Raw genomic sequence first — 19,084 nt, forward strand, 5'->3', positions numbered from 1 at the left:
GCGGGCCTGCGGAGAGACACAAGGCTGCACGTCAACCTCAAAATGGAGACCACGTGAAACTCAAGAAGGGTGGTAGTAAAAATCAGTGGTTTATTGTTGAGAACATTTTTTTGAGGTTCGTGCCGTTCATATTTAGATTAACAGCATAATAACTCCTCCCCGTATGGGAGTCACGGGGGGGCATGCTATAAATGGGCCATCGGGCCATGGGTGTGGCCTTTTAGTCCCAGAAAACCCGTCTTTACTGTTGGTCAGCCATCTTTTTTTTTTCACAAGGCACCTGCTATGCTAGATCACTACAGGACGGTTGTCTTTGTGCAGTGGAGATGTTGAGATTTACCCTCCGCCATAGATAGAGCAGACTATCTATGTGAATGAAACTGCTGAAGAATATTAACACTATGGCAAGGGGACAGGCCACGGGAGACTGCATTAGGCTTGTCTGGATCAGCTCAAGAGAAGGTATTAAATATCATGCACCGTGAAAGATATAATAACCAAAACAGTATGATGCATTTCATCAAGTGAATGTTCCCTCTGCCTGTAGCCTAACCGGCACCAGCCTACAAGTTACGTATGACTCATGTCACTCACAAATGTTGCAAGCTCAGCAAAAGGCAAATCACCAGACGATACCCACAGAAATGGATTTCTCTGTATTACTGCTCTTACACATAGCCTCCTCAGTATGGCAGTCTCGTGAGAGAAAGAGATAGAGATAGAGGGAGAGCGAGCGAGAGAAAGAGAAAGAGTGAGAGAGAGAGAAATGGGTCAGGTCTGCTCTTTCAGCAATGGACATCTGTGACGCTTCTCTTATCCAAATAACACTCGGTTTAGTGTAGAATTATAAAGAACAGGAGGGCTGCTGAGACGGACCTCCTCCACTGGCCATAGTCTGAGCTGCCGACTGCAATGGACTGCAGGTCCAGGCTTGGCATTACTTATAGGTTATTTCCACAGAGGCCATGTGGTGTCATACATCTAAAAGCCGTTGGACAAAGTACAATTATAACATAATAATAATAATAAAAATTAAACGAAAAAGGATTTATAAAGAAAATAAAATTAAAATACCAGCAGACCAGTTCAATTATTCAAGTTGTTTTAAGATGACTAAACAAAGAAATATAAACAGCAGAGCTTCATCAGAGAATCTACAGTCTGTGGTCAATGCCATTTCATCATGAGCCTAAGTCCAGGTTCTGCACATGAGGTCACCAAATGTAATATCTGTTGTCCTGGAAACAGCATCAGATGGAAATGACCAACCTGTCAAACTAAATAATGGACAAGACCAGACTAAATAGTGTTTATCACTCAGCGACGTGACAGTCTGACACCATCACAAGCACATCCATTGTGAACAGGGTCCTCTGGTTTAGGGATGAGCTACATGCCTCTTGCTGGCCCTTTGAAGAGGTTCCATTCTGTTCAGACTACTCAACTCAAAACATGACCTACGACGGCCATTTTAATAACATTCAGGACACATCCTGTGTGTAATTACAGACGTACAATCAACCTTTCAGAAAGGCCTGGACAAGGAGCCTCATGGGGGGGGGGGGGGGGGGGTGAATGGGCGAGAGCCAGTAGGAGTATGTAGGAGAGACAGAGAATTATTTAAAAACCCCTGTCTCATGACGGCTTGTGCCAGTGAATATCTAAATCCCTACTCCACGGCTTAGCGCCAGAAAAGTACTCTCATCCATTATTTAAGCCCCATTAATTCTGCATTAATGAGTTTGTCTGAATTTTACATCTGCTTGCAAGATTTCAATCACAGACAGAGCTGCATTATTGAACAGAATGTCCGGCCAAGGAGATGGATCCCTGCGTTCAGCATGATGTCAAGACTGATGAACACCATTCACCATTGAGGTCTGCATGCTAACAATGACACAAGCTGCTATTTTAAAAGATCCCCATTTCTTTGATGACGGGTGAACTGCCCCTTCCAACTTTAAGCTAGAAGAAAACAGGCATTGAAATGAAACTCTGCTACAAAGTTCATGGTGGAGAAGTGATCTGTTTTATCGGATTTAGATTTAGATAAAGATTTAGCTTACTCTTAATCTCCATGCTCTGAAAGATTATTGAATAAAGCCCACAGTTCAGACAGATGACTGGAGGGAGTCTCTCCTCATGCGAGATCACAGTAAATACCATGGACCTAGGAATCGGTTTCTGCAGCAGTGCTAACTAAAGTGTAGACAGATCTCTACATGGCTCTGATGAAACACAGGTAGACATGTGCCCACAATTTTGTCCAAAGCCACTGCTTCTGTAAAGCATGACTCACCCCAAATCCAAATCCTTATCCCCAACTCTAACAATAACACACTCCAGTCTTAATCTCATAACTGCAACACTGGCATGGTAACTGACTGCAACTAACTGACTAAACAACTTCTAATGATTAGCTAGGGGACAGCCTGAGGTACGTGACTGGTACCCGGAAGGTTAGTTGTTCAAGCCCCGGTGTAGCCACAATAACACCCGCACAGCTGTTCAGCCCTTGAGCTAGGCCCTTAACTCCAAATTGCTCCAGGGGGATTGTCCCCCCCGTCTAATCAACTGTAACTCACTTTCGATAAAAGCGTCAGCTAAATAACAAATGATTCTATTTATTTATTATTATAGAAGACTGCCCCAACTTCACACATTTTTTACAACAAGGATGTTGGTCCTTAAAGGTACAATAAGTAATTTCGGACGACTAACGGTCAAGAGAGGAATAGCAGCTACAAACACCTTCAAACCACAACACTGTTTACCCCTCCCCCTTCTCTGTAGACACGCTGACGTTGAAACGCCATTGGTTGTGGCAATCAGAACCCATTTTCAACCAATGAGCTGGAATTATTGTACAGTCACACAATGTTTTGGTACAGAGTGTCAGGCCGTCAACTGTATATTTTGAAACCTGAATTTAAGGACTATAGACACAGGCAGGGGGCGAGACAACATGTCAGTAAGGAAGGGATTACCTATTGTACCTTTAAATGCTGCTGGTTGTAGATGGTCCCAATTACAACATACCATGTGACCTGAGCTCTACCATATATCAGGCAGAGTATCCAACAAGGGCCCACAGATCCTTCCCCCCACCTCTGGAAATACAATGGTGAAACTGCAAAGCTGTTCCAGGAAACTGTTAACACCGTGGCTCATGGGTAAATAAGAAAATGGCAGTGCATTGACCTTTCTCAGAAAACGAGGAGAGCCTCTTCTTGCCCCATTTAAACAGATGCCTTGGCGGTGCCCCCAGGGTATCCTTCCCAATGCCACCAGATCAATAGATTCCAGTGTACCAGGAAATGCTGTCCAATCAATACTCTCCTCTATTGACCTCTCTGGGGTACACTACTGAGCCCCCCCCCCCAAAGCATAACTATGAAGACATATGAAATGGACTCTGAACTGAACATGGTGAAAATGACACTTGGACATGCCCAGTGAATGTTTTTGCAGTGAAAGAAATTGAAGTGAAAACCCTGCAACATTTGGCAATATACGAGTAAAACCTGAGCTATATTGGGTTTAACCTAGTCCGTTTGTCAAAACGTCTCAGCCTAGATTTCTACCCCTCTAGAGGTCCAGATTCGGGCTTTTGCTCGTGCAGACATGCATACGCAGTGACAGCAGCATCTCCCTGGATATGAGGGAGAGAGAGACTGTTGTGTGTGGGTACAGGCAGCTCCACCTGAAAGTCAGCAGAGAGGGCCACAGAAGGATGTCTCACTTGATCCAGAAGATCCCTATTTCAAAGTGCGTCTAAGTGTCTGTTTGAAACAAGGACATTTTCAATGAGATTAAAAGCATGCGGTCTAGCATCGCAGTCTCATTCTTTTGATATCTCATCCTTTCTTTCTCAGTGTGCTCCTTTATTTTCTGTCCCTCTCATGTTTTGTCTTTCTCTCTCTCTCTGCCCGTCTCTCCTTTTGACACATTTGAGCTGGTTAAGTGTGCTTAAGCGCAACACTCTGTGTCAAAACCCAATTGAATTCCTAACTTAGTCCACACATGCATTTATAATCAGGTTCTGGGGCCTGCAGGCACGGAGCTTGTTTTTCAGAAATGATTCCATGTTTTCACAAAGATCGTCTCTGTTTAATCTTCCACAGCAGTTGCAGGTCACAGCAGAGCCCATGCATATTCACAATTGGGTGGCTAAATTACTGCATACCCACAACAAAGCTTTCCATAAAGACACGGCAGATGTGCAAGACTGATTAAGGAAAACAAGTTAGTTTTTTATGGACTTCAAAAATCACAAAAGCACAGCACCATGTTCTAAAGAATAAGGCTACTAAAAAGAAAAAAAAGAAATCAAAGCAAAACATTGAGAACCTTCGCCTCACCAATGCACTGCCTTAATTCAGTTTGTGTGTCATTTTTACTTATCATCCACTCATCATTTGATGGGTTGTCATATTCATTATGAAATTAGCAGTGGCATAAAAGGTGTTCAGGCAGCTTTGGGCCTTAGAATGTGCAATGCCAGGTCCATAAAGCTGGCTGGGCTGATTGATATATCCAACAAAGGATCTTCCATCATCTGTCATCCCTGCTGTCATTGGACCAGCAGAGGATCCGGGGGTTTTTCCAACAAATGACTAAAACAATAAGGAAGACAATGACTGCGCAAGTGAAACAGATGCCGTCACCGCTTCTCCCAGAAAATGACAGCACCTTTAAATACTCATCGGCAGCGGAGGAATTCAGGAGACGCAACACATTCACCGGAACATTCAGTACAGAACATCCACAGTCAAACAGCACGGTTGAAACGCATTGTATCAGTCACCCATGACTGCATGAGGGTCGCCTTTCAGAACAGTCGCTCGCTCTCTCTTTCGCACTCACAGATCAGTATGTGATGTAGCGGACGCTGGCGATTAAGTACGTGCAACAGTGTCAAGATCCTCCGAATCGCAGTGTGATATCGGAGAGCTGAGAACAGGCAGCGGCTCTAAGGCAGCAGAATGCTGGTGGGTGAAAAACATGAGATTAATCCCGCTCTCGCTGACAGATGGAATGCCACAGCCTCGGAGGACTGAAACAGAGGGGGTATTGTTGGGACCGGCAGTCACCTGGGCTCACGGTTAGCAGGTGGCAAGAGGGCGGAGTGGATGGTGGGATCACCTGGATCTGTCAACACAAGACATAATGCGTACGACACTCCTCTCACACACTCCTGGATGACAGTGGAACTTCTTCACTCAGACATCATGATCTTCCACTCCACTCTGCACGGGCTTCTGGCCACAGGCCAATCCCAGAACAGCACAACACCACAGCTCTTTTACGGTTGCTTTATGGTCACAATATGCAAGCTGTCGGTGAATTAACATTGAGCTTTCAGTTGCGTATTTGGTACCCTGCCAGTGTTTGGAGCCTGAATCCCAGCCAAAGCACTCAGTGACCCAAACCAACGGACATGTTCCCAACTTATTCCGGATGCCAGGGGTTAGGAATGATTTAGCGCTGTGCCCTCACAGGGGGAATTTCAGGACACACACCATTGGGCTTGCAAGCACTTCTAATCATATAAAACATAATGCAGTTAATTGCAAATGTTTCACTAATGAAGCAAATATGAGCCTAGCTTGAGTGTTGATCCCAAACACAGCTGGTGGTGGGTTATGGAGCAGGCTCTGTAGCTGGGCCACAAGGGCTCAGGGTCATGTTTCTGCATCCAACTGCATTCACCCAAACCAATCAGTGGCACTTGGTTTGCCTTTCTAACTTAAAAGCTAATCAAGACACCTGCTACCAGGCAATTCCACATACAGCGGGAATAAGTAACATTACGGTCCATTACTGTGCACCCTTGAAGCACAAGGCATTATGGGACTGTGAGCAATAGACAGGCTACAGAGATTTTGGCATTCCACAAAGGTATGTAACCCATATTGACCAGGGCATGGATGGGACTGCTCTTTTGTGTGACTCAGGTCTCTTCAGTACTGCGGCCCAGACAACCCTTGTCTGGGTGTCACATCGGGCAGTGTGAGATTTAAGCTACACTGTAGCAGAATTAGCAAAACCGCTTCCTCCTTCTCATATGAAACACCATCTTCATTCTCACCACAGCAGTCATCACCTCTGCTCTTACAGTAATAACCACATCCTCCACTTTCACCACAACAACTGCCATCATCCCTGTTCTTACAATAACCACCGTCTATCATTTACGCCTGAACGACCACAGCCAGCTCTTTTCTCAGACACCAACCCTGTGCTTCCTTCTCACTTTCAGCTGGTCTTTTCAGTCCTGTTCCTCCCTCTCTCCCTGCAGCAGAACCGGGTTTTATTCCAAGAGTGTCCCAGAATCATAGCACTGAGCCAATTTCACTGGAGATTCATCAAGCACACTTGCTACCTCTAGCAGTATTCCTGATGCAAGACAAGAGTATATTTACTGTATATCTAAAGGCTGAAGGACGCACTCACATTGTAGGAACCTTGTTCACCATCGTGAAAGATTCATAAGCTTGACAATACCATGATAACTCAGAGACACCAAACTGTTATTCTTACAGCACATAAGCAGGGTTATTCTATTGCACACAAGCAGGTCATGTAAACCAAGCCTCATTAGTTGCTCATAAGAGCAGCAATAAACAAATGGAAACTTGAAGCACTGCAGTTAGGCTAAATGCACTTGAATGAAGGCCCATCTAATGAATTGCACACTTCCAAACAGATGACGTACACCCCAGAGGATTTATCGGAGGCGCTAGTGGAATGATGTACATCAGTGTGTTTGTTGGGCTCCCACACAACAGAATAAAGGACACCCCCACATACTAGACAGTGAGGTCGGAAAGCAGAACTTAGAAATAAAAACACAGGGGATTCCTTTCATTTCAACTCAACAGTCACGCTTATAACTGCAGAGAGCAACCATGACAGAATTCCTATCAGCCACTAGCTGTTCTTCAGTAGCCTCACTGAAACTCAGGAGAAGAATAGGGATTTTGTGAGAAGGTGCAAAGGCCGCAGCTTTACCTATGAGAAAAGCATGTGGAAAGTATAAATTATACAAACAAGGTTGCAGCTACAGATAGCCTACCTCCCCACTGTTGTAGTATATAAAAATGGCAGTAACTTGATTCTTGCACAACATGACAGACTGTATTGTGAATCCTTCATTAAACGTTCTTCTCGACTATTTATTTGAGATTTGAGATGTGCAAGTGCTTGACATTTTTATTAATAAGACAGAACATATGACAAATCAGATTCCCACTGGCACTGACCTAAATGGCTCCAGTGTCTCTGAAATTTGACAAATTTATGCGTTTCAGGATCGTCTGTTCCTAGAAACCAATGCATATTAATTCCAAAATTTGTTCACTTGATGTCATACTCCAATTAGTATTGATAACTGTATATAGTGATATCCTCACAATCATTAATAGCTCATTTGCTACTGTGACTGTTGTGACAACTTATTTTGTTCTGTTCTTGACAGCTGTACAACACAATTTACTTCTTTTTTACTTTTTTTCCCCATTGCTCTCCATACTTGCTTGCATTTTAATCTTTATTCAATTTCATGCCACCTTTTTTTTCTGGAAAGTGACTTGCACACCTGTATGTATGAGTAGTGGGCAATAAGAACAGTTTATTCTCATTAGTAGTAACATTATCCTCATTATCATCATCACCCTACCCACCCAAAAATGTGAGATACAGCTGTTTGTCATAATTATGCTGTTAGGCACACAGCTCTAGTCCTTTCAGCTAAAGCTATAACAGCTTATTAGCTATTTCTTTTAACTGAGAGGGAATCTTGTTCCGCAGTTATTAATGATTATTGAAGGCATCAAAACAATGCACACCGGAATATATCATCATGTGCCTTGCAGCCTGGAATGTTCTTTTTATGTTTAGTATTGAAAAGGTTGCGGGATCGGGATTGTCAGAAGTACAGGGAGGACAAAAATAGCAGCTGAATAAGGAAACCATGCAGGAACGCATCCCCAATGTCTGATGACCATGCATATGCATGCTCTCTCACACACACACACACACACACACGCGCACACGCACGCACACACACCCAAGTGTCAATTGCCATCAGGGACCTGAACTGTTCACCTTTGACCCCATATGAGTCATTATGTGAGGGAGGAGTGAAGCCTAATAGCTGAAGGGAGAGAGGAAGGGATTGGCTTTGAAGCGCTGCATGTAGGCGGTGGTGCCTCTGCTGCGAGGCTCTCCTCTGACATATGCTGCCGCGAGTTCCCGTCTGCCGCCCGGGGGGACTGCGTGTTCTTAAAAGGAGTCATGTGACCGGCCAGAACGGCGGGAATCAATAGTCATGCTGTGAGATCAATGTGGTTGCCAAACTGCGGCAGCCATAGCAGAGACCCTGTATCCGGTTAAACACAATCTCAGCAAGGTAAACGGTATGCCAAGAAGGGGACCACTGCTACATCTGTACATCTGTACAGAGATTGGGTGAGGTTTTAGCCACCTGCCTAACTGTTTGACAGTGTACATGGCAGCTTAGCAGGATGAACACATACACAATTGATCTGTCAGCACATCATCTCCAGGGTTCCCGTTTCCCAGAATGAAAGCGTTTTATTGGTTCCTTCCAACACGTTCCATGAGCTCAGGACGTTCCTGCCAGCTCTGCATTTCCACGGTGATCTCTCTGCTTCACCTATAACCTCTGCGCTTCCACAGAGCTCTACAGTGACAGCTTATTTCCCGAGAGCTCCAAATTATTTCATGACGGTGTTCATCGGTCAATATTTACCCCAGTCACATCCTACAGGATGACTTGACACTCTGCTCGCAGTCTTGCACAATGCTGCGGTCTCAGTAAACTTCAAATTGACAACAGCTATAAACAAACAGCAGTTATATGTGAAGTAAATGGGCTAGTATGCCATGTGTTCTTCTCCAGTGCACTTCAAGGTACCTCGATGACTCCTGAGGCTAGTGCTACAGCACATAGAACCCCTCCTTTCAGTGTCCCCGGCTAGCCTTTCATGTGATACAGAGCTGGACAGGCTGTGTCTGTGCGCTGGATATGATGAGCAGATTAGAACAGATTCAAGAACAGATTCCACACGGCTTCATGCCAGCATATCAAACTACAGTAATGGTTTGACTGCCCATCAAATGGCCATGCTCACCTAGGATGAAAACATAGAATGCACACAAAACAAAACCGGTTTACGGTTATGTCATGTGCTGTCTCATGCCCGTCCCACCTCCAAAACTCTGGTGGTGAGTGACTGTTTATGAAGTGGGAGGTTTGTGTGAGGTTTGGCAAGGCCCCGGTCACACCGAACGGTGTGACGAATGCTTACGACACACAGCTGTTTCCAGTTCTGTCATGCAAGCCGGCCTGGGACTATTTCGAGCCTGCGTTTGTGGGTGGAGGTGTTTATCAGATATCAGCTAACAGCTAAAACCATAGCCCAATGCACTGGGGCCGGGTCGTTCTACACCACCAACAGTCAGAGACAAAGGTCAATACAGCCAAGAAGAGCCAATCAGCACGCAGCTCTCAGGGTGAGAGCGCTGTCACCGTGACAGCGTGGCCTTAAATAGCTCACCCCCAAGCATGCAGGGAAGAGGGTAGCAAAGGCACGGAGGACCCAGTGACGCAGCACTAAGGAGAGGGCAAAAGAGTTCTGGCACTCCATCAGACTAATGACATCCAGGCCTGGGGAGCCTGGCTAGTCCTAGTGATATAGGCAACATCCACACTCCTACCATCTTGTGGAAGTATGGGGGGGGGGGGGAATCTTCATATTATTAAATATTCTCCTTCAGTTTGGTGAGGTAATATATTAGTATATATATGGTAATATATTAGTCTCGACCAACTGCTGGGAGCGGTTAGAGGAGAGCGGCCAAACTAGTCAAACCTGACAAGAAGGGGACAGTAAAGCAAATAACCACGCATTACTACAGAAGTAAGACATCTCCGAACACACGCCAATCCAACTAAGTCTCATGAATACCTAATAAAGTGCTCACTGAGTGTATTTTACTGAAGCAGGATGTCACTCGCCATCTGCTTAAAAACATCCCTAGTATTGGACCGGAGCCAGCAGTTTTTTAAAGCCATTATCAGCTGATACCGATAAGACCCCCATATTACTGTGCATCCCTGAACCTAAGCCTGAACAGGGAAACAATGTCCAGGAAAAGCCTGTGCCCATTGTCACCCTTCCAGCCTGTGATGTAACACACATATGTCCCTGCACTCACAGGTCCCCACATGCCCTTTTTCTCAGGGGTGAGGGGGTGAGGGGCGTTCCGTCACCAGACTGACAGATTGGACCTCCAACTTCCAGCTGACACACACACACACAAACGCACCGATTAACAGCCCCGCCCCAGGAGTCTGGGTTCCCAGGAGTAGGGGGAAAGGGAGTAAGCTGAATATCCAACTCTCACATCAGCACTAGTACAACAGCCCTACTCTTAAAGCCTGGAAATATTGGGATCTTGGGATCAGTCCTCCCACTGTTCAGCACCTACAGAGCTCAAGCAGCTAAATGCAGACCTTATTTCTGATGCATGTAGTCATTTCTGCTCTGATTTGCTTGGCCCCATTATTGGGCCTCTTTATAAAAACCCAAAGCCAAATGAATAGGTACCAGCAGCAACCCTAACCCTTTTTAGTTACCATGGCAACATCAGTGAAGAAAGAAATGCATAGATTGCAACCCAAAAGTGGAATCTTTCAAACCACCACTGCAGCATAGACTACACGACTTGACCGTAATATGAACGTACCCCACGGCTGCCTTCTAAGCACAGTTCAGGTTTTGCACACACTACAGCACAGCCATACAGCAGAAACCGGAGAGCAATCTGCCATGGGAGTCTCAGAGGAGCCATGGGGAGGGGCTCCACAAAGGGCCTCCGTTTCTTTAACGAGACACCCCCCCTCCCCCCATCCCCCAGCACCCCCAAGCATAGAGTTGAAGCAGGATGGCAATTCTCTTGGGGGGTTTGTTGGTTAGCATAGGCATAGAGTAGGCCAAATTGTACTTAGACCCTCAAAGACTCATGCAGAATGAAAACTGCAGATCAGCTCCTATAAAGGCCAAAGGACAGATTCTTTATCAGTGCACGGAGACTATTATATTGGTTTTGCAGAAACATAGTTGGGAAAAGAAACAAACTTAGAATAAGCAAACTTATTTTATACAAAGAGCATCAGGTACCTTGGTTAGCTAACACCACTGCAATGGTCAGCAAGCTAAATGAACAGGATGTCCAATAGAAACAATGAAGAGGATCCTGACTTTATTGAATGTAAGCCACTACTCACTGACAGGAAACACTGGTCTATAAAAGGTACCGTGATTGAATTATATCATTACGACAACAGCTCAAAGGTAGACTGATAGCTTACAGGGCAATCATTATCTGATTCTTTGATAAAAACTGCAGTAACTCATCTATGCATGCGTTATTCTGTACTAAAGCCCAAATCAAACATTTTCAGTTAAGCAGGATGCTATACTAATACTGAGATTTTTTTCCACTGGAGTTCTGGGTGGTGTGTGAGTGGGTGTCACAGCTTGGTAGGTAAGACAACCGGCTCTGTATTTGAACCCCATGGCAATGAAGACACAGGTGATACATTCTGCAGATGATGCATTCACAGATGATTCTGTAAGTCGCTGAAGTTCAACACCCCCTTCTCATAGTCATATTACTTACAACTTAAGATGTCAAAGATTCTGTAGCATTATTGTTAAATATTCACACTTAAAGGATGGCTCCCATTGTGGATTTTTTTTGGCCCAGACAGGCAGCTTTTGTGTGCAACGAAGGATATTTTTGATATTTAACAGTTTCCATTGACACAGCCTGCAGTCTTCACAATGACCAGTAAAGGGGCACTGACAGGTTTGTGGTTTAACGCCAGAAAACACACACACTAAGTAACTCCACACAGCTTAAAAGAGAGCAGTCTGTGTGTGGCCACACACTGAAGCCCTTGGCGCAGGAGCTACAATAGGCTATGGCTAAAAGGATAAGAATTTGGGAGTGTGGTGTTAAATTGCTTCTGACAGCACTCACATCAACACACAGCTAATCTTTAACACACCGCTTCAAAAGGTGAACTTTGTAACTGCCTGTGCTTGGCTGCAGCAACAATTTTCATTCCATCCATCTCTCTCCTCGCTCGCTCTCTCTCTCTGTCTGTCTCTGTCTCCATCTCCCGCTCTCTCCCTCTCTCTGTCTCATCAGGGTTCTCCACATTTGAACAATTCCACAGAAAGTACAGCACTCTGTGCTGCTGGCCTGTTTGATGTAGATGTTCTTCCATAGCTGATGACTCATAAGGCCGCACTACTTGCCATGCTGCTGTCGGCTCCCAGTAAAGCCCGCTTCACAATCTGCACTGCAGCGGCACAATGGCACCAGACCGAGAGACCTGAAATTCTCCACATTCTCTGAATGTCAAATGTGAAACACGGCAATAAAGACCCCATGCAATCACATTTTTCTTGCATGAAGTGTGCATAAAGACTCTACAGAAAGGGGTATACTTATATTTTCACAATTTATAGAGAGGAAAAAATGTGATTGATGTAAAGTATACCATTTCTGAAGAGGAGAGCTGCAGGTTTGATGGCACGTCTGATTTAGACTACACCTGTTCCAAGGGAGTGGAGTGATTCAGACCGTATAATGAAGCTTGGTGGTTCACACTTCACATACACTCAGCTTCTCATTTCACATTTTTTGGCTCCAATTCCAGCTCAGGCACTGTACCGATTCAAATATTATTCAGTGTAGCCCAACGTCTTCCAGACAAAAACATGAACAACATGATTGCCAGTAACATGCATGTCATTAGTTAGCTGCAATTGAAGTATGGATAAGATCACTGACTTCTGTGCTATCTTTTTTATCCTTTGTTTTCTTTTCATAATCCTCCAAAGCGTTTCCGTCACAAACCACTCTCTGTTCGAATGTGGAAAACTTGTGGCTTATCTGAAAGCTGTGCAGAAACAACATTGCTTTTGAGAAAGGGGTAACCATCCAGGAACAGCACAGATTTGGGAGAGAAGAACTTTCCAATCTAACAGTCAGCCGTGAAATACAATGAGCTGGATACAACTGCCTGAAGACGCTCATGGCACAGACAAGGGGAAAAAAACTTGGGAAAGGCTTGTTTTGCTTGGGGAACAACTTCTGCTGTAATTAGCCAAGACAACAGGGCCCCGACTCGCTCTGTTTGTACTGTCTGATGAGAAATGAAGAGATTACAACCGTAACCGTACCCTGTGGTGGTGGTATTATTTGAGCTTGCAGTTCAAAAAAGAAAGAATAACGCTGCCCCAGATATCATTCCGCAAACAGCCTGGCCCAAAGGCTACTGAAATATGACCAATTAGAAATATCCACGGAAGGTATGGTAAAGCGCATACACTTGAATTGGTGAGGGTTCTGTTCCCAAAAGCTTTGTGTATAGGTACCTCTCTGTGCCTCCCTTTCAGACACCAGTGTACTTCTCATTGCTCCTGACAGAGGAGGGCAATGCTTTCAGCCGGAGAGCCCTAGGGCCGGGTCTCACTTTGTCCGTATGTTAAGCATTTCAAAATCAGTTGCGGGCTGATTGATGACTTCCTTGTCTGAGCTGCCTTGCCTTTCTTAGGCGTCAGTGCCATAGCAACACAAAAACACTGAGTTTGACTGACATGATCAACAGACCGTGGACCATTTAAAACGGCAAACCCGTTACAGAACCGCATAAACCGCTCATGCCAGGAATTCCTTCAGTAACTCTCCCCCACGCTGAAGAGCATGTCTGACCTGCTTCAGCACCTCTGTTTGAGACACAGACAACCATTTAAGGAGCTCCTCATGTGGAGCATTGAAAATGAGAAGAGCCACACAGCTGAAACAGTCAGGAAGTCTCAGCAAGGTTACCCGGGTACATATTTGCTTATTGTCACATAAATAAGTAAATGATTTCAGAAATTTTATGCCTCAAATATTTCAACTTTACCTTGCTGCAATCTGTTCTATATGTAGAATTAAATTTTATGGAGGACAAAAAATGTTTGGAAGATTCATAAACAGCCAGAGCTTGTCCCCACTTGAAAGGACACCCCTGTCATTCACCTGGCCTGTACTGTAAACAGCTGGTTAATACATGGCTGTTAATACAGCGCGAAGGACATGTTGAAAACCTGGATTAGCATGCACTTGAAAGGACCATACCGCAATCCATTCTGATGCCGTTAACTGCTCTGAAGCACTGTGGAACCCACCAAGTTGACGGTCAGTATGCGGTCAGTGCATTGCGGTCACTGCGCAGTGGATGACTCACCCTCAGAGCCTCGATGACCAGGTCGCGTGCCTCCAGCTCCCCCTCCATGATGCTGAGCAGCGTCAGGAGCTCTGGCTTGCTCAGACTGTCCACGTTAAACTCACATTTCTGCAATGAAAACACAGCGTTACCCTCACATTTCTGCTAATACAACACCACTCCCCATCAAAAAAACAAAAATTGGGAATATGCAGCAAAAGTCCCAAAACATATCCAGTAAAAGGTTCTCCTGGAGAAGAATCTAGGATAAAAATCCATTCTCCATACCACTTCTTGTTTTTCATCACAACCCAATCAATCAACAAATATGGTTTCACTTTGTTCTTATAATCACGGCAAGACAAAGGACTGAACACCAACAGTTCAATATCCGGTCAAAAGTAACTTAACCAAAAACTTGACTAAATGCAAACGCAGCCTAGCACATGGTCAGGCTATTGTGGTAGAGCAAACTGCACAATAAAAACTAAAGAGTACTATATATACACAACAGGATTTAGCTATATTATGAGTCATAAAATGTAATTAAATGAACTCCATAGTTAACTCTATTGTGAGCCAGCTGGTCGGTGCATTTTGCAGAAAGCAGAATAGTGGAGTGTCAGAATTCCCACCCTTTAATTTGAAATCGAATTAGGCCTAGCCTGTAAGCTTTTGTGTGCACTATGAAGAGGCCTTTGTTGTTATTTGTGCCGCTTAAGGCTTGAGACTGCCAGCTCGTCTGCCCACATTCCAAAAGTTCACATTCTAAAAAATCCTGCCAGGTGGCTGATCAGGAAGTGGAACTTCTGATAAGAAAAAAATGACCCCAGAAGGTAAAACTATGGTTGTGTTCAAATGCTTTTGAAAAAAATGTATCCTTCCTTCTTTCCTCACGTCCATATCTCCTTCTGACTTAGAAGGGGCTAACTGGCTGCCATGACAGAGAAGATTTGATAAGATTTGAACACAGTTCATTAACAACAGAAAGAAACCAAACAGTTCAAAAAAGTGAATGATACATGGATGGATCCTTCGTGGAAGTAATTTGAGCTATAAATGACCACAAGTCCCATAATCCTTCACTTCAAACAAGTCAAACAGATGACAAGAAGTCAGCAGTGATAGTAAGGAAGGACAGAATGAAGGATAGGAAGGACATTTTGCATGCGTCACAGACTAGAGGTCACAGACAGTCATACATAAATGTATGAGAATATAAAAACTGTCTGACAGAAACAGACAGATAATGCAAAAAAGTAAACAAGACTGCCATTTCAATACCAAAAAAATAAATATTTCAGAAAAAGAATTGTTAAAATTGTGCTCAGTCAAAAAAAATACTTCTAAATATGCTGGAGCTGAGTAGATCCATAATTGAATCAAAGAATAGAAAAATCTATTTATAAAAGGTAAAGCTAGGAGTCTGTGCTTAGTTTAGACTATGTCTGTTACAGCACATACGTAATAATACGAAATGTCTGCATAAATGCTCAAGCATATTATATCATTCTGACGGAGCATTGTTTTCCCAAAAAAGGGGAGGAAATCAGCCTTTCATCAGAGGTATTCAATATAGCAGTCAAAGCATGGCTAAAGGTCAATCAAATGTGCTTACATTAACACTTACACAACTACTTTGTCAAGAGAAAAGAGCAAGACTCTGTAATACATCCATAGACCTGACCACAAAGGCCAGGCTTTGGTTAGTGCAGTATTTAATAGGTAATTTAATTGTGCTCATGTGATATGAGTTGGTGAATATGAAGTAAGGAGGATGACTTCAATTTTGTCAATAAACCATGTAAAGGGCAAAACCAGCAGCTGCCAGTGTGCTAGGGCTGTTCTGGGAGTTCATCACATTCACATTACCATCACAAACCATTGCATCTACAAAGACAGCCTATGTGTCCCATTCCCATTCAACTGCAGATGTCTGACAAAAGCATATAATTCATTGTAAGTAAAAGTTATTACACTACTCTGTCTTAAATCGAGATCAGATAGCATGCACTTCACACAGACCAACATTCGCACCATTTAGTTTCTGTCTTACTCTATAACCTTTAACAAATGCCTGACAATCTAATTTAAAGATCTAATTTCCCAAAATGGTGGCATTCCATGCGTAATTGAATATGCCCTGACTGTCTAATGGTTTTCCTAAGAGTGAGTGAGTGAGTGAGTGAGTGAGTGAGTGAGTGAGTGAGTGAGTGAGTGAGTGAGTGAGTGAGTGAGTGAGTGAGTGAGTGAGTGAGTGAGTGAGTGAGTGAGTGAGTGAGTGAGTGAGTGAGTGAGTGAGTGAGTGAGTGAGTGAGTGAGTGAGTGAGTGAGTGAGTGAGTGAGTGAGTGAGTGAGTGTGTGTGTGTGTGTGTGTGTGTGTGTGTGTGTGTGTGTGTGTGTGTGTGTGTGTGTGTGTGTGTGTGTGTGTGTGTGTCTGTGTGCAGGGGGGGATTTTTCTATACAGATATGATTTGATGAAATCAGAGCACACCAATATCAAAGATAATAACCAAGCCAAACAGTTAATGGTCCAGACAAAGGGCCAATAGTTAGCTATGTTGGTGTCTGAAACACAATGGAAGTAGTCTACTTCCCCTAAGAATTGTTCAGGCCCTCTTCAATTCCAAACCCAGAGTCCCTCCTCTTTAAGGACTCTCTACTAAAGAACAGATCTGGCTACTGACTCCAGGAAACACACAGACCATACAGGTCTTCAGCATGTCCCCATGGGGCCTGCAGAACAGTATCCTGCTGTTAGGGTTAAACTGGAGACGACTGGGGATCTCACTGACCCCAACAGTCTGAGGACACCATGCTTTCTAACCCCAATGTTTGAATATCAACGTGCCAACCACATCTAAACTAGCTATGTGCACTTTAACTAAGCTTAACTGGGTAATTCAGTACTCTGGGCACTGCCAGCTGAGTCACTGAAATTGTGTTAAAATTAGAATCCTATCCGGTGTTTGCCTCCACCCTAGCCCCCCACCTCCCCCCACATTCATCCAAGCATCCAACTCCCCCTCCCCACACACACACCGCCTTCTATGCCCCAGCCCCACCCAGGACATTTTCCTGGTTGGTTAATATTCGCATTTCAGATCGCTATTATGTGGGCAACATTGGCAATTAAACGTCCCAATTTCTCTAGCACACATATCGCATATTTAAACAACAACAGCGGGAAAATAATCTATCTGGGCGTGTTGAATGAGGAACTACTGCCATGCATGTGCATAGACTGGTCCGTCATTAGTTTGCTGGCAGCTTTATCACACAATTCCCCGGGCATTGAATCGAGCGCAGAAAGTCAGCCTCGCTGGAATTCTTTAGAACAATTAATGTATTATTGACCAAAGGAAGGCAGTCAGACCTGAAACACGCTGGCGCCCTATGCTACCCGCGACCAGCTACCTGAACACAGCCCAATAGAAACACACTAAATTATTCGTATCACTGAATACACCGACACAGCTTCAACGCAACGCCAAGCAAACTCGCGAGAGGAGAAAAATATAAATGCAATTTTCATTGCGGTGCAGGCTACGCTCAAACATGAGCGCTTTTGACAAGTAATAACGCTCCAATTTGTTCAGCTAATCCTCAAATAATCTATAACATAGCTATTATAGGTTGAACGGAGCGGAACATTTTATTTGATTTTTTTTTAAATCATATTTTAAAACCGCAATACACAGGCCTCCTATTATATTATATTATTCAATAAATAATACGCTGTATAAATGCCCATACTCAAATGAAACAATGAAGGGACAACAAAACACTAGCTATCTGACAAAACGAAAGGAAATGAACAAGATCGACGTTAAAATGGAGATTCGAGCATCTGGGCTTAGCTTTGACAAGCCATTTGGATGTTAGGCTACGGTTTAAATTAGTTGTTTCCGAGTGAAAAATTTACAATGCATTCCAGCAATGAGTCTCCCAAACATTAGGTTTTACCCCCTATGCTGTATGTCATATTCTGTAAACTGTCAACCTTTAAAACGCAAAGTAGCTGCTATACATGCACGTTCACGTGTAGCCTATGGAAATGAAAATTAAATGAAAGAAAGCCACCTCATTCACACCTCCGGAGAAAAACCGCAAATCACTGCACAGATGCTCTTAGAACAGCTGCTTTGAGAATACAAAGACCCGCTCGCACATCTCTAGCTGGCCGATCTAAAATACAAACAAAACATCCAAATGCTAGCCTGGCGTGTAATTTTATTCCTTACTGAGAAAATGCAATACCAAACACGTTTCTCTCCTGTAAACAACTTGTTAAAGTGGCTGGCTGGATTTGCTTAGTCTATTTGTTACAATGCAAACTGCTGCATACGGTGCCCAAAGGACCCTCGTTTGAAATCATGCGCGTTCTTTGTCCTTGTCGTATTTCCTGACACTCACTAAATGTTAGGAACAGTTCATGTCTATTTCAGAGGTAATGTCTTACCGCTTCTATGCTTCCATGCACCGCAGTTGCAAGCGTTTGAACAGGAGGAGGCTTCTCTCCGCTTGCACCCTCCGTCGCCATCTTCCTAGTGTCGCGGCGGTTGGTGAAGTGAGAGCGACACACAGATCAGAAAACAACGCATTCGGCACAGCTTTAACTACTAAGCTGCTGAATTTGAATCGCAGGGGATTACGACATCTGCGTATGAAAACAGGGAAAAGCGAGGTGTGTACGTCTGTGTTGGTGGCTGGTCCAGAATGCGAGAGAACGTTAAGAGGAACGTAAAGCAGCGGTTGTTCCGTACG

General features: G+C 44.1%; 1 protein-coding gene across 1 annotated transcript in view; it reads right to left on the reverse strand.

Annotated features, from left to right (window-relative positions):
- The window catches only part of cttnbp2 (cortactin binding protein 2), a 41,486-nt gene extending 22,402 nt beyond the window's left edge, over positions 1–19,084 (reverse strand). Inside the window, exons 1-3 of the mRNA XM_061251069.1 lie at positions 18,780–19,084; positions 14,339–14,446; positions 1–6 (exon numbers count right to left, since the gene is read on the reverse strand). The exon at positions 1–6 is cut by the window's left edge and continues 219 nt beyond it. Coding sequence (XP_061107053.1) covers positions 1–6; positions 14,339–14,446; positions 18,780–18,860 — 195 coding nt within the window. The 5' untranslated portion in view covers positions 18,861–19,084. The remainder of the gene's footprint in view (positions 7–14,338; positions 14,447–18,779) is intronic.

The sequence above is a fragment of the Conger conger genome, chromosome 8 (genome assembly GCF_963514075.1).
Source record: "Conger conger chromosome 8, fConCon1.1, whole genome shotgun sequence".
NCBI lineage: Eukaryota > Metazoa > Chordata > Actinopteri > Anguilliformes > Congridae > Conger > Conger conger.